Source organism: Corythoichthys intestinalis, chromosome 2, assembly GCF_030265065.1.
Source record: "Corythoichthys intestinalis isolate RoL2023-P3 chromosome 2, ASM3026506v1, whole genome shotgun sequence".
Taxonomy (NCBI): Eukaryota; Metazoa; Chordata; class Actinopteri; order Syngnathiformes; family Syngnathidae; genus Corythoichthys; species Corythoichthys intestinalis.
Genome location: NC_080396.1, coordinates 37,304,667 through 37,321,662, shown reverse-complemented (window position 1 = coordinate 37,321,662; position 16,996 = coordinate 37,304,667). Strand labels below are relative to the sequence as shown.

At 36.8% G+C, this 16,996-nt stretch overlaps 1 protein-coding gene across 1 annotated transcript; it reads left to right on the top strand.

Annotated features, from left to right (window-relative positions):
* Positions 1–1,145: 1,145 nt before the first annotated feature.
* On the top strand, positions 1,146–16,213 carry LOC130912238 (dnaJ homolog subfamily C member 5-like). The gene is made up of 5 exons (XM_057830165.1): positions 1,146–1,388; positions 7,343–7,459; positions 7,536–7,749; positions 13,178–13,349; positions 13,442–16,213. The coding sequence occupies exons 2-5, from the start codon at positions 7,353–7,355 to the stop codon at positions 13,540–13,542; spliced, it is 594 nt and encodes a 197-aa protein (XP_057686148.1). The 5' UTR covers positions 1,146–1,388; positions 7,343–7,352; the 3' UTR covers positions 13,543–16,213.
* Positions 16,214–16,996: the final 783 nt, after the last annotated feature.

Here is a 16,996-nt window from a genome sequence, read left to right as displayed (position 1 = left end):
ATTTCATCTCCAAGAAGAAAACAGTCTACGAACATCAGATTTACATACACAAGTGTTAACAGCGAGCATAATAAAGTGCTTGTGTAGGGTAATCCGTTTCCACTGATATTTATTATTTATTTCAATTCCACGGACGGCATGGAGGTTTCCCCAGCTGCTGTAGTTATCAGAGTCTGACGATGACGAGTCACGTCAATGAGCGAATGCAAGCAGCAAAGCAAAACGCCTGGACTCATTTATCCGTTCAATTCGCTGACATACTGAAATGTGATCACCAGAGATAGTTAGCTCTGATTGGTTCAAATGTGCATGTTTTCTGAAGCAAAACAAAAAAAAGGCAATGCAACAGAAAATGGATCAAATCTTTTACAGGAAGTAATAGTTAAGGTGGCTTATTTATTATATTTAGTTTTATTTGCTCTGATGGGGAGGTTCAGAACATTTTAGCTGTCAATGTGCAATTTGGACTTATATTTGTTCATTTATGTTAGGCTACTTATTCATATCCGTATGATTAAAAAAGTCAATTTTGTGCGATCTTCAGAATATATTCCATTTCACTCTGCATAATATAAGTCATTTGTACTTATTTTTCTAACTGTATGTTACTTATATCTTTATTATTAAAAAACACAACAAAAAGTAAATGTTTACATTATCTTCAATTATAATATCCATCATATGTTCTTTAGTTAAAATTGAGATTTGGCATTTAGTATGTGAGGAAATGAGGGGAAAATAAAAATTAGGAGACTGAAAAATTGGTAACTTTTATTTTGCAAATCATTGAAAAAAAAAAGAATGAAAATCAGTTTTTGTATGTGTTTTAGAAATAACTGACCAAATCAGTTTTCTTTGCATTTCAGTAGTTTTGACCCACCCGCCCAAAAAAAAAAAAAAAAAAAAGAATAAAATTTCTGGCTCCGCGGCGACCTTCACTTTGGGGAGTTACGGTGTAATTTCATCAACATATTAGATTTCTAAGTAAAAATAGTTTTTCATTATTATTCATAAGCAACTTTAATTATGTCCCTGCCGCCTGTAAAACTAGAGAAAAGCAGCATTCCATACAAATGCGGGTTACTTTATTTTCCTCCTCGTTTACGTTGAGGCGCGCTTCCGGCAACAGAAGGCAAAGCGCGCGCCCGAAGACGGGGGAAGAGGGAGGAAGCAGGCGGGTTTGTAGCCGTGCTCGCGTCCGCTGAGAATGATTGACGGCTCCTCGCGGGCACGCTGCCGGTGTAAACGCTAGCCGCTCGCTGTTCGTATTTAGTGGGCCCTCCGGTGCCTGTTGGGATGATGACAGACTTTTGACAATCCACAAGGATTCGGACATTGGCTTGAAAGAAGGCGGAAAACATCCTCGGAGGGTTGCGCGAGATAAATCGGTGCGTATTTTTCCTCCTCGGAGTTAGCATATAGGCTAACACTTCTGTTGGCCGTCCTTGGATTAGTGAGCTATTTAATGCTAGCGGGCTAACCAGAACGTGATAAAGGCTCTGGAGATTATCGGCTCTAAAGAGCGCTTGTCTCTCATGTCTCGCCTGTCACTCGCCGCTCAGTGAGCGGCTCTCCGGGAGAGCCGCCTAGCCGCTAGTCTGTTGAAAGTACTTCAAATATCAGCCCGGCGCTTCTCAACTCGGCGTTTTTACACATTTTTTACTTTCCAAGGAGAAACTTGAATCCTCACATGATGAGATGGGGTCTGCTGCGTCGGAACAGTTTTTGCTATGAATATTAAATTGATTGTGTGTGTACAATATGTTAGCATTTAATGCTAAGCCTTCCAAGTGGATCACACAAACCTGCTTCTATTCTTAGTTGCACTCTTCTTAATCTATCTTAAAACACTGTAGACCAACGAGTGTTGTAAGTCATGTCACAAATCAGCTGTTGTCAAAGTTTGCTTGAGAAGTGTATAAAATTCTCTTAGTCGTTATTTATCCCATCCCAGCATCAATAATGACGAGTTGTTTAGTGCCCAAGAATGCTGATTTATTGATTTATATTTGTTCCGATTTGTACATGATAAATCCTGTAGAAGCTAACATAATAAGGGATATTAATTGTAATAGTTCCAACTAACTTTACTATATATGAGTTGTTCGATGTTTTTTTATTTATTTTTTTTTGAGGGGGGTAATTGAATCGGATTTTCAATTTGTATCCCTTTTAGTGCTGCAACGATTAATCGATTAACTCGAGTATTCGATGAGAAAAAAATATTCAAATTAAATTTTGCTGCTTCGAGTATTCGTTTAATTAAAGTGGTGTTGTAATGTTTTTATTTTGTTTTATTTTGAAGTGTTTGCATTTAGTTTTATTAATTTGGGTGGATACACTGCCCTCTAGTATGCCTCATTTCACATGGCTGTATGCAGCTTCTCCCTGTTAGGACCAACATAAGGTGTTTGTTCGAGCTAAAACAATTTTTAATGCATTTGTAATTTTGTTTAAATGTATATTTAGCTGTTTTTTGGTGGGAATATGTGTTTGAACTATTTGTTAAGAACATTGTAAAAAAAAAAAAAGTTGGCATTTCAGAGCATTTAAGGTAGCAGACTTTTATGTAAGTTAGCCAATTGTTCTTTTGTTGTATATATATTCTCATTTACTTATTTTTTAAATACCGTTTAAGGTTCAGGTCAGGTATTTTAATTTGTTTATGTTCCTTATCCGATTACTCGATTATTCGAACTAACTAGTTCATCGAATAATCGATTACTAAAATAATCGATAGCTGCAGCCCTAATCCCTTTAATTAAAAAAAGTGCACTGTCAAATTGTTTTTTAAGTGTATTCTTGTATACTAACAAGGTGCTGCATGAACATCCCTAGAGTTCTCAAGCTTATAAATTGTCTATCCGATTCATTTCTCTGTTCTGCCTCTCCTCACAAGGGCCTGCTGGATTTTATCCCAACTGAATATGGGCAAAGGGTATATAATCTGAACTGGATGCCTGTCAATCGAAGGACACAAATAGAAAATAGCCACTCACGCTCATCGTCAAACATACCAACAGTTTAGTTTGTTCTATAAATCTAGTACGTTGGGTCTTGACTAGACGTGTGCCGATTACCGGTTTCAAGGTATACCGTGGTATGAAAATGTGAAGGTTTCAAAACCGCAAACATTTTCCGTCATACCATCTCTAAACCATCAGTCATCTTTTTATGTCACAAAAATGCTTGGAGAAACCCCTCGCTTGCAGCTGCAAGGCTCAACCCTCCCCCACCGGTTGTTGCTCAGTGTCAGTGAGTCAGCTGTGCTACACAGTGGCTGGAGGAGGTGAAACCTCTGAACTTTTTTCCCCCATTGAAGAAAATGAAATCGCTGGCATGGGAATAATTTGGCTACAGAAAAGTTACAAACGGCCGCGGCTTAGGGGTGGATGGTCAACCAACATGTAAAACAAGCTTGCGGAGGGTGGCTGCCAAGGAGGCAATACCTCCAATATGATTTCGTATTTATACAAAATTAAAGATTAGTAAACACTAGAGGTGTGCGAAATTTCCGATTCTTAGATCATTCCCGATTCAGCCGTGGAAGATTCGAGAACGATTCGTAAACATCCAAATTCCGATTATTGAAATATGTAAAAAAAAAAAGATTTTTTTAAAAAGCGGAATTAAAACACAGTCAACACGGTCTTCAGGACGCAATGAGGAACGGACCGAGAGGAAACATCATGCTTGTCATTACATCATAATGACAATGCTCAACTCACAGCACTGGCTCAACTCATGCTGCTAGATAAAGAAATAATACCTGACTGCTGCCGACAGCCGCTACAAACTACGTCCACATAAGGCAATGGTAGATATCACATGTATAAAAAACTCGATGTGAAATGACAGGCTCGACGACGTTAGTAAACAGCCGCCATCCTAAAGCAGTAGACTTCCCTGGAAGGCTGTTGCAGCGAACCTTCCAAGCGAACCTAATTAACTTTTTATCTAAAATACGCCTTAATCGGCAAAATCTTGACTTGAATCTATTTTCAAATGATGAAACAGTTTTAAAACTTTCACATGTCGAAAGTGGACAGAAGGGAAATTATGGAATAATGGGAGCAATTTTAACAACTTTAAAGGTTGATTCACAACATTAAATTAATTGCATGGAGTTTAAAGCTGCTGATACTGAAAGGGGACTTGATACTGAAATAGTTGTTTGTTTAAGCTTGAGATGCTTTTTTTTTACAATTTTTGTAACTAATGTACGAAACATTAAAAACAGCTAATAGCTTGGGGGGGGGGGGGGGTCATGAATACACTATTTATAATCGAATCGTAGCCTCTGAATCGTAATCGAATCATTAGGTGCCCAAAGTTTCTCTCTCCTGTAAACACGGTCATGAACGTTTCCCACCAGCTACGAGAGTTAACTCCAGCGTGTTTAGTGTGTCTTCTCTCACTGGCAACTGTCTATGTTGAGAAAGACAGTGTGTGTATAATGTAAACATAATACGAGTCATGCACATGTGCTTTTTATGAAAAATAATTCAATTTTTTTTTTCTGTTGGTAATAATGTTGAGCTGTGGGTGTGGGCTCACCTAAATGACTGCATTTATTTTAATTTTATTGAGAATATATATTTTTTAACTTAACATTATACTTATGTTCCAATTTGCAATTATGTTTTGAAAAATAAAAATCCTGTTCAATGGAAAAATGTTGTTTATTTTTTCTTTTTCTTTTTTTTTTTTATACCTCAAAGTAACATATTTTTTTAGGTGTAATTGCAATTGCCGATACTGTGAAACTGTGATATTTTGGCTTAAGGTTATCATACCGTCAGAATATCATATAGGCACATGCCTATTCTTCACCTTGCTAAAGGTACTGAACCCCAGAAGTTTCACAGGTGCATTCTTGGAACTTCGGAAATTCATAATGAAGCCATTTTTTAAAACGAATTAAAAACCTAGAAAGCTAACATCTAAGTGAATTCCTGTTCAAATTTCTTCCAGAGTTTAAATTCAGTTCAAATAATTTTGCCTTTTGCTGTTGATTTTCACATTGGAAAATGAAACTCATTTCATTTCACAGTGTTCCTTTTTTTGTTTTCATGTCTACATTCTAATTTTGTCACATCTTTGCATCACAGACTATGTTCATGCCCTAAAATGAAGCAAATGTTTATTATTTTTTTAAATTACGCATTTCACATTGTAGGTCTGGTATACTTCCTCATACCAAATGCCAGTCAACCTTCCACTGAGCAAACCAACTTCTCCCATTAGTTCGAGGGATAGCAGTTGAAAGAAATAAAGCCTGTAAATTGAGGAACAACAAGATTTACTGTTTTCTGATCAAAATCGTGATTTCAGACAAAACAGTGACGTGATTGACCGTTTTCTTGCAGTAAGCCTATCTGACAAGGAATTTTACGTGCGCATGCGTGTACCTCCTTGCTATCCTGAATGATCAATGCTAGCCCTCCTAGTTAAAATTGATTAGACATCTATGGCCGTGAATGACAGCTAATGAGTTCATTATCAATTAACCAAATAGTACTAACCTTCATAAAATGGTGCTAGTAGACTGTAGTATTGTGGAGTGTGAAGTGGAGATTAGATAAGATTTGTATGGACTAGGCCTGAACGATATTGGAAAAAACTATTGTTGCGATTTTTTTTAGGTTTGCAATATATTGCGATATTATATTGCGATATTAAAAAAAAAAAAAAGATCTATCTTTTTTAAAGAAATTTTCACTAAATGACTTGAATAGCTGTTTGGAAATACTTTACATAACACACCGTGACCACAGTGTATTCATATAATACCGTTTAATTTGTGAATGATGAAGATTTCTGTATGAAGGTATCCAGGAAGTCATGTCTGCACAAAATAGATCATTTATTGAATACAATATTTTACACTTCAACAGCAGCAAATACATTAAATGATAAATAAAAGAGCAGGTGCATTAGTCCCCTAAGTTTTTGACAAAATATAACAATAAATAAAAACTTCTGTAAAATAACAACAAAGTTGTCAACATATTTGAACAAAAATATTAAATATGACAAATAAAAGAGTTGTTCACAAACTATAACAATAAATAAAAACCTCAGTAAAACAACAAAGTTGTCAACATATTTGAACAAAAATATTAAATATGACAAAAGAGTTCACAAACTATAACAATACATAAAAACCTCAGTTAAACAACAAAGTTGTCAACATATTTGAACTTAAATATTAAATCTGACTAATAAAAGTGCAAGTGCATTAGTCCCCTGAGTTGTTTACACAAAATATAACAATATAAAACTGCAAAACGGCAACAAAGTTGTAAAAATATTTCAACAAAAATATTAAGTATCAAAACTTTATGTGCAGCTGTACTATATATAGTTATTTGAAAAATACGGTTTACAATAAATTTAAATATAAAAGAAACAAACTCAATTGAACTTGTAAATAATTGAACTGAATAACTGCAAATAACTGTGATGAATAACAGAACCATTTTAACTCCCAAATTTCCTGCCTTCCTGATAGCTGTCACATGAATAAAAAGAAGAAAAGACATTCCTTCAGCTGTGTTATGTATTTGTCTGCATATCGTCCACCTTCCTTGCTCAGCAATTCTCAACTGGGTCTCATAGGTTTTTGGCCAAGACTATTAGTTTATCCACTATAGCAGGCTTGAGACAAGAACGTTGGCACGTAACAATGTTCCCACCTGTGCTAAAAAGCCTCTGATGGGGAGCTCGTAGCAGGAATGCATAGATACCTGCGTTTTAAATGGTCCCACATGTTTGACAGATTACTTCTTGTTGAGGCAACCATGGCGAGGCACTGTCGACAGGGCTGTTTTTTGTCCCTTATAGTCTTGTTCTTGCCAAAATACTTCCAAAACTCCTTTTGGATACAGTCTTCCTTGCTCCTCCAACATGTTGATTGCTTGCTTTCACTTTGAGAACGGGCCCTCCTCCCTCCGCTCTGCTGTTCGGCCCCTCCTCCCTCCACTCCGCTGTTGCAGGGGGAGGGGGAGGAGCCGATGACTTGCTGAAGGGAAAGAAGCTGTGCGCTTTTTTTCCCTCTCCTTCCTCAAAACAAACGTTTGTGGATTTAAAAAAATGAAATAAAAAAACTATCGCACGTCCTTGCGATGGGACTATTGCACATGCGCACATCGCGATGGCGATGTTTAAACGATATATCGTTCAGGCCTAGTATGGACACTGTAAATTGAACACGGCCAAGAATAAATATGGCTTTTTGGATGTCTCCATATAGAGTGTGGATGTTTTGAAAATAGATCTCTTTCGTTCTTACTGAAAATCAATGTTTGAGAGGGCTACTGTACTTATTTTTGTCTGTCAGGTGAAGGGCGATGGAGCAGCAGAGACAGAGAGCTCTGTCCACGTCAGGAGAATCATTGTACGCGGTTTTGGGAGTCGACAAGAATGCAACAACTGAGGACATCAAGAAATGTTACAGGTAATCTGTCTGTGACCACCATATAAAATTGTTGTTAGCTTCTGCATTCATTGTGATTCTTTTTTTTTTCTTGCAGGAAACTGGCATTAAAGTTTCACCCAGATAAAAATCCTGACAATCCAGAAGCGGCTGAGAAGTTCAAAGAAATAAACAACGCTCATGCCATTTTGAGCGACGGCACCAAGAAGAACATCTACGACAAGTACGGCTCCCTGGGCCTCTATGTGGCCGAGCAGTTTGGAGAGGAGAATGTCAACACCTACTTTGTCCTGTCCAGTTGGTGGGCCAAGGTACTGCTTGCTTTTGATGTCATCAATGCTGGAACTGAATTCCTTTTGGCTAGCACAGGCGCACCAGTGTTGTACTATTCAATTTTAGTTAATACATCAAGATTAATCACTATTTTTAAAATCATAATAAATTAACCATTGAACGTAATCTCAGGGTAGTGTCTAAGCCTGTCGCAATATGCAATAATTCCATTTATCGCACGATAAATAAAAATGAAGGCGGTAATTTTTCCGCTGCGAATTTTTGCCTCGCGTGCGTGCATGCGGCAGACGTGCTGTTAAAAGTTCAGATTCCTTGTTACCAACTGCGCAAAATGCATCTTCGTTCCAGGTCCGGTGTTCTGACAAATTTTTCAACCCATCAAAAATTGCTACTTTGCGCGTAACGTTAAAAATGGCCGCGAATGCAGCGATTCCAAAGTAAACACTACAAACTTTCTTTAAAGAAAGGAAAATTTATTAAAGTTTGATCATGTAAAGACATTTAGAAAATTTCTCTGACACATCCGACCATGTTAGCTGCACACAACAACTGCACCCTGCTCTGTCACTGTTAGCGACTTCACCGTGTCGTTATGCATTAATTTACGCCATTTTCGTGTTGCACATGTATGTTTATGACGTATCTAGTTTAGTTAGCACCTTTGGACAACATTGAGAGTCCAACTGTATGTAAAAGAGGGCTTTTTCAGCACCACAAAAGCTTTGGGAGAAAATTTTTATAAGGGAGCACATTTTGACAGAACACCGGCAAAAAATAGCGCCGCAGCCAATCGTTCCCATTATATCCTATTGTTCAACGTATACCGGCAGCGTCAGTGCTCCGGATTGACTGCGGACCATCTCTGGCGTGCGGGTGTTGTTGATGTATGGGCGCTCCCGTCAGGGGTGACATTTCACGCGGGGTGGCTATTTTCAGCACAACACCGGATATTTACAACGAAGTCCGCTAAAACATTGTTATCAACTTGTCTGCTACGAACAACCTCGCGTTGACAACGGACAGCTGAATGGACATGATGAACATTGAGTGGCAAATTGACAGCGCTGTGCTTCAAACTCCTCCTGTTTATGAAAGTCGATTGTCATATGCTGCTGTTGTGCAGTAATGAGCAGACATGACTGCTGTGGCATTTGCTAACATTTTTTAATGCGCGCACACACTAGATATCATGAAATAGCAAACTAGATGTGCTACGTCCCATGCCATTGGCTACGTGAGCCCAGAGTGATTATGGGACACGTAGTTCATATACTACATCGATGAATTATAAACCGCATGACCAGAGGTGAAAGTGGACCAGAACGGTCAGGAACGTAGTTCCGGTATAAGATTCAGGGCTAGAACGCAGTTCCTGTACAAGGTTCAGGGCCGGAATGTTGTTCCGGTATACAGTGCTTTGATCCCGAAAATATGACTGCAACTGTCAAAACGCTATGTAAAAAAATAAAAAAATGCTAAGCTGCCACACATGCATTTCACCTCCAAGAAGAAAACAATCTACCAACATCAGATTTACATACACAAGTGTTAACAAAAAGAATAATAAAGTTTCATCTGTTTCCACCAATATTTATTATTTTATTCCACGGACGGCATGGAGGTTTCCCCAGCAGCTGCAGTTATCGGAGTCTGACGATGATGAGTCACGTCAATGTGCGAATGCACGCAGCAAAGCAAAACGCCTGGACTCATTTATCCCTTCAACTGGCTGACATACTGACATGTGATCAGCAGAGATAGTTAGCTATGATTGGTTCAAATGTGTATGTTTTCTGGAGCAGCAAAAAAAAAAAAAAAAGGTTGAATTGATGCGACAAAAAAAGGGCAATGCAACATAAAATGGATCAAATCTTTGAGTAACGAAAGACTTGAGGAGGCTTATTTATCATATTTAGTTTTATTTGCTCTGATGGGGAGGTTTAGAACATCTTAGCTGTCAATGTGCACTTCGGACTTATATTTGTTCATTTATGTTAGGCTACTTATTCATTTCCTTATGATCTAAAATAAAAAAAAGTCAATGTTTGCGCGATCTTCAAAATATATTCCATTACACTCTGCATAATATAAGTCATTTCTACTTACTTTTCTGAATGTATGTTACTTCTATCTTTATTATTTAAAAAAAAAAAAAATTTATGTTAACATTAACTTCAATTGTAATACACATCCTATGTTCTTAAGAAATTAAAATTGAGATTTGGCATTAAATATGTGAGGAAATGAGGGAAAATAAAAATTAGGAGATGGAGGTTGGGGTTATTGCTGTTTTTGTTAATTTTTATTTTGCAAATCACTGAAAAAATACAATTTTGAATGAAAATCAGTTTTTGTATTTCTTATAGAAATACAATAACTGCTAAAAGTTTTCTTTGCATTTCAGTAGTTTAAGAGGTTTGACCCCCCCCCCCCCCAAAAAAAATGAAAATAAATAAATAAATAAAATTTCTAGTTCCGTGGCGACCTTTACGTCTTGGAGTTCCGGCAAGAATCCATACCAGTGACTAATGCTGCAAATATTGTTAATTCAGTATGTGACACAAATGGATTCGGACCACAAATAGGATGTCTTGGTCATGTAGTAAATGCTGTAAATATTGTTAATTCAGTATGTGACACGGATGGATTCGGACCACAAATAGGATGTCTTGCTCATGTAGTAAACCTAGCTGCTAAGAGAGCTGTAGCAATCAACCGTGTGCCCCGCCTCACTTTACAAACAGTAAAGATTGTTCTCAGCACTTTTATACAAAATTTCTTCAGATCAGTAAGAAGTAAGCACATAAAAAAAAACGAAACAAAAAATACATTTTTTTTTTTTTTTTTTAAGAGCATTAAATGTATTGAATGGGATCGAAAACCGTGCCTCCCGTATCGAAAATCGTACTGAACCGTGACTTAACTGTATCGTTGCATCCCTATGGAACACCATTGCAGAAGCTATGAAGGGAAAAGTTTTCGTTTGCCTAAATGGTTAAGTTATTAAATGCAATATATTTATTTTTTCTTGAAAAACACATTTTATTTATTCTGTGTTTCTGTGCGGTATTAATATTGTTGTCTTTTACTTAAGAGGCATGGTCCATTGTTTTTAGTTGTGATTTCTTAAAAAATATTTTTGAATTTAAGAGTAAATATTTATCGCGTTTAAATGGGTGTACTTGATCGATTAATATATACTGTGTTCTTACTGTGTTATTGTAAATTGTTTTGTTTTTTTAAATGGGGGGGCGCAATAATATGGCATATCGCAATAATTTATTAGATAAATTAGCGCACACTAAAATTTGTTATCGCGACAGGCGTAGTGGTGTTGTAGTGTGTGTTGATGGCATATCAGCAACATAAGGGGATTACAAAATGAGCCAGAGTGGTTGAAAGTAGAATGTGAGTCAGCCGGGATTTGTGTAGTTCGTCGTTGCTGAATATTTTGTCTCTCTGTTATGTTGTGTTTGTAAATAAAGTGCAACAATTAGGCAGAACTGGCAACTAAACATCACATTTCTGTGATTTTTAGCACAATCCTGAGAGTGAAAAGACCTCAAAATGGCGACCTCTGTCAGCAAGTAAAAAAAAGATTTAAGAAGAAACACTTAGTAGAGTCAACGTTCCCCTTTAGTATAACCAAATATGGATGATTAGTGCCCTAAATTAGACACAATCATCACTACTATGTGTGCTGTTTTTTTTTCTTCTTTTTTTTAAACAAAAGTGGTTGAATAGCCAGTATGGAGTGGATTTATGTGACAAAACGAAAAACACTCAAAGTACAATTTCATTGTAAAAAAAAAAAAAATTTTTTTTTAAACTTGCTTTTGGACGTAAATCATTTTTTTCCAGTTAGCGTTCGAACAGTACAGTACAGTACAGTGGTACCTCGACATACGATCGCTTCGACGCATGATCTTTTCGACATCTGAGGTAAAATTTGACTCACCATTTGTTTCTACATGCGACACATGCTCGAAATACGACCATTTTTGACAGCGCCGCAGTTTCTTTGTTTTCCCGCGAGATGACACACGGCTGATTTTCTTGAGAGAGAAATCAACACTGGATCCAAAAATGGCTATGCTAATGCAAGTCAATATGGCATGGTGTTTGCATTCATGAACTGGGTCGACAATAGGGCCGTAGAATGTCGATCTCGGCCGGCGGTCCTCCTCCGTTCGCCAGTCTTTATAAATTAAGGTGACAATTCTTACTGTGGTAACATTGCCAAAGAAATCGCCAGCTTCGTCAGGTTTCTAATCATTTATTCCGTCAACTCGGCAAGTGTCCGTTGCTGTTGACGCCAGGATCGAAACAGAAAGTAAAATAGCGCTCTCTTTCTCAGTCTTGTCAGCCCCGCAGTGCATTCAGGTACAGCAAAAAAAAAGACACAAGAGCCACATGAGAAACCGATTCGTTACACTATTACAGGTATTATTATTAGGGCTGTCAAACGATTAAAATTTTTAATCGAGTTAATCACAGCTTAAAAATTAATCGTAATTAATCGCAATTCAAACAATCTATAAAATATGCCATATTTTTCTGTAAATTATTGTTGGAATGGAAAGATAAAACACAAGACGGATATATACATTTAACATACTGTACATAAGTACTGTATTTGTTCATTATAACAATAATTCAACAAGATGGCATTAACATTCTGTTAAAGCGATCCATGGATAGAAAGACTTGTAGTTCTTTAAAGATAAATGTTAGTACAAGTTATAGAAATTTTATATTAAAACTCCTCTTAATTTTTTCGTTTTAATAAAATTTGTAAAATTTTCAATCAAAAAATAAACTAGTAGCTCACCAATGTTCATGTTAATAATTACAATGCTCATGGTGCTTAAACCCATAAAATCAGTCGCACCCTAGTGCCAGCAGAGGGCGACAAAACACCAAAAAACACAAGTAACAAGTGGACAAGAAACTGTGCTGTCATTTTAATCTGTTTGAGCGGGGCATGTGCATTAATTGCGTTAAATATTTTAACGTGATTATTTTTTAAAAATTAATTACCATCCGTTAACGCGATAAATTTGACTGCCCTAATTGTTACCATTATTGCTATTATTATATTATTGTTGTTCTGATTTTTATTCATAATTTATTTGTTTTGCTCTTTTTAATTGCTATTTGGAATCGCAACAGCAGTATTTATCAAGGATTTAGTATAGGTTTTTGGGCTGTGGAGTGAATTAATGGAATTATAATGTATTCTAATGGGAAAATCCTGCCCAACATACGACCATTTCGACTTACAAACAAGGTCCTGGAACGAATTAACTTTGTATGTAGAGGTACCACTGTCCTTTTTTTTATTTTTTACAGTTTTCGAGGACATGAAACATATAATATTTCTACATGTGACATGTATTTGAGAAAGGCGTTAACTGATCTTCAGCATATGTGTTGTTTCCATAGGCCTTGTTTGTCTTCTGCTGCTTGTCCACCGGTTGTTACTTCTGCTGCTGCTTGTGCTGCTGCTGCAACTGCTGCTGTGGCAAATGCAAACCTCGGCCGCCCATGGACCAGGAGCCTGAATTCTACGTTTCCCCTGAGGACCTTGAGGCCCAGATGACGGCCGACGAGAGAGGTGAGCGATGCCTGGGATGCTTTGATTAAAAGCGAAGCCCTTGACTCTGCGTGAAACACAGCGTGTCTCTTTGTGCGTTTTGTCTCCTGCAGATGGCGTCAACGAGCCCATCGTGATGCAGCCATCCTCTGCTACAGAAACCACGCAGCTCACCGCCGAGGCCCACCAAAGCTACCGGACTGATTCATATTAGAGAAGAAACACACACTCATGCACACATACATGTATAAACATACTCTCCTACCTCCATGGCTTTTTCATGTTCTATAATCCATAATCATTTGTTTGTTCCATTTTCAGTTGGAAATCAAAAAAACTAAATTCTAACTGGTTGTTTTTGAATCTGAGACAACAAAAATATTAACATAAGAATTTGATTTTAGTAGTTGATCTGGTCTACTTTATGCAACCTTAGCGCTTGGTAATGAGCGTCAGTAAAGATTTGTTCGCCTGTTAACCGCCACCAATCGTCCAATCAGTGACCATGATTGAGCAAATGATCCATCAACCAGAGTAGATTACATATTCTATCGTAGAACAAAATGTGACACTTAAGGAGGAAGTTGCTGGTCCTGCAATAGCTTTCACTGTTGTTGGTTTTTTTTTTTTTTGGTCTGGAAGCATTGTTTATTACACCAATTCAAAATCAAACGGAACGCTTCCTTTGGACTATAAAGGGTCCAAGAGTCTAAACTCGAGTCATATCAAATCACCATCACTATTAGTTTGCTCTTTCAACCTTTGTACAGTGAACAGCAGGGATATGCGTAGGTGTATGCAATTCATCAGTTTTCTTTGTCTATGATTATATATAGTTAATCCAAGGCCAGGTGATGATATTAATCTCTGTGATGCTGTATGAAATATAGCTGTCACAGTACATCGATTTGTATTGATATATTGATTGGTTAGGCAACCAAGCTAACTGATGGAACGAAAAACATTGATTGACATTGTCATATTATAGATACTATGCCATTTTGTTAAATTGCTTTGTATTTTTTATTGCTCCTGGTTAACTGTAACTGATTCTGTTAAATGTGTGCATAAATAATATTGCATTAAATCGATTGAAGTCCCGAGAGACGTATTGGATCGTGGCAGACTATGTAATATCGGCAAATATCGTATCGTCCAACCAATGGACATCATAATGTATTGAGTGAAATTGGTGATTAACATCCCTAGTCCCAAAATATTAAGGGTACTTCCTGATGCAACGCTACAGCCTGTGAATTATTTTATTGTCGTGGCAATTTGGCCAGCACTGGAGTTGTTAAATGAATGGCTTGACAGGCCATTTATTCATGACTGCATGGAAATGTTCTTACTCTGTGCACAAGTTGAGTGTCAACACATGTCCTGGGACTGCAAAATGTCTTCACAGAAAAATGCAAGTATGCAAATATCCATCTGTCACAGTTTGGAATATACCTGTATGCTAATACATGTATACAGGGCCATTCCGAAATGTTTTTAAAAAAAAAAAAATAAAAAAAAAGAAATAAGAAATAAGGAGGGGATTTTACTGACAGATTTTGATTACATGTCAACATAGTCACTATACTTAACATTAATTCTTATTTTCATCTTGTGTGCTGTGTGACGTTTGATATACAGCTGATACAAGCGGTTACCTTAGTTCTAGTGTAATAGTATACATTTTACAAAGATGAAAATATGGTAAGTGCGATAGAGAAGAAAACGTGGACCTTGCTTTATTTGGATTGTAGCGACTGACAAGTTCATGTATCTTTACTGATGCTTGTTTCCACATTTCCATGTCACCAAAAATGTTAAAATCAATTTCATTCCTGTAGCCTGTTTTTCAATTGAATACATTTTTTATCTGAGCCTAATACATGAAAAAAGCTTGTTTTAGATTAAAAAAACAAAAACGACAAAATATTCGGTCACTACTTTGTTTTTTATATATACTTTTTTTCAATCACCAATGCACAAGGAAAGAAGTATACAGTACATATGTTCTTCCAACATGATTCGTCCAAGACACGCATTTTGCTAAATGGTTTTAGTTGTCACCTTTGTCATCACTAATCATTGACACTTTATAATTTGCAAATATTCTCACTGTCTTGTGTGTAGTTTTGTTTTTGTTGTCGAGTGCTTTGTGAGAAACATGAATGCTGGACTGTCTTGAGCTTTGTCGGCGTGTCGTTTGTGGGACGTTTTTCCACTTGTGAAGTTGACCCTATTTCCTAAAATATTTACTCGACTGTACAGTGTTAGGCTTCTTTTTGAGAAGAGGATAGAAGGGAGGTGTCTTATTGAGGAAAAAACCTTAAACAAGATAGATTGATAAACTACTGAAACCTTGACATTCCTCTGCATGCACACACACACACACGCCCACACACACACAGTGCAACAGAGCGTCATCTAGCGTCACACCATGTGGTCATGTGACTTCCTGCAAGAGAACACAGTTTTGTGGAAATGAAAACGGTGACAATGCAACTGCTTCGTCATTATGTCTCCTTCCATTGTTCCTCCATTTTCCTTTGTCTCCGCCCACCATGGTTCCTCTGTGTTCTCTCTTCCTCCTTCAGGGTTTCTTTAAACCACCAAACAGCAGACGTGTGACCTGAGTGAAAGACAAATCAAAATGTTTAGACTGTTAAGTTCTATTTTAAGTCTGAAGATAGTGACTAGATGATAATATTGTTGTATTTATTTCCTGTTTTTAACTTTTTAACCTGAAATGAATTGATATATAAGCTTGTAAATCTTTGGTCTCGTGTCAGACCCTTATGTTAGTATGCAAATTGTACTCTTTGAATGATTCATCAGCAGAAGAATAAACATTTCACATCTGTTTTGGTCTGGGAAAGCATGTTTTTCTTCTAATGGTAAAAGGTAAAAATGCTAGGGGTATCAAGATTTCAGCTAAGCAAGTTTGACATCTCTAAGTCAGTCTAAGTCACATTTCCATTTTTCTCTGAACATGGTTGCTATATACAATCTACATGCCATGGCAGTGTTTCTGAACCATTACACTTGGCAACAATTTAATAAAAAATTAGATTCTTATGCAGATTTAAACTATAATTGGCATGTTGCTTCCAATATTGTCATTTTTTAAATGTTTTTTTCTAGCACGTCCAGTTTTTTTCTCCACAGCTTACCTACTTACTGTGTTGTTACTACATTTAGTGTTAAAGATTGCGGTCATGCCTGTTTAATGTGTCATTTTGCTTTGATTTAAAGATGATTGATATATATATTAGGGTTGTTCCGATCATGTTTTTTTGCTCCCGATCCGATCGTTTTAGTTTTGAGTATCTGCCGATCCCGATATTTCCCGATCCGATTGCTTTTTTATTTTTTATTTTTTTATTTTATTTTTTTTTTGCTCCCGATTCAATTCCAATCATTCCCGATAATTTTTCCCAATCATATACATTTTGGCAATGCATTAAGAAAAAAATGAATAAAACTCGGACGAATATATACATTCAACATACAGTACATAAGTACTGTATTTGTTTATTATGACAATAAATCCTCGAGATGGCATTTACATTATTAACATTCTTTCTGTGAGAGGGATCCACGGATAGAAAGACTTGTGACTTTGTATATTGTGACTAAATATTGCCATCTAGTGTATTTTTTGAGCTTTCAGT

Excerpts from the sequence above, each read along its gene's own strand:
- LOC130912238 (XM_057830165.1), top strand. The coding sequence starts at position 7,353 with ATGGAGCAGCAGAGACAGAGAGCTCTGTCCACGTCAGGAGAATCATTG. Across the intron at positions 7,460-7,535 it reads GACATCAAGAAATGTTACAG|GAAACTGGCATTAAAGTTTC; the intron begins GTAATCTGTCTG and ends TTTTTCTTGCAG. Across the intron at positions 13,350-13,441 it reads GATGACGGCCGACGAGAGAG|ATGGCGTCAACGAGCCCATC; the intron begins GTGAGCGATGCC and ends TGTCTCCTGCAG.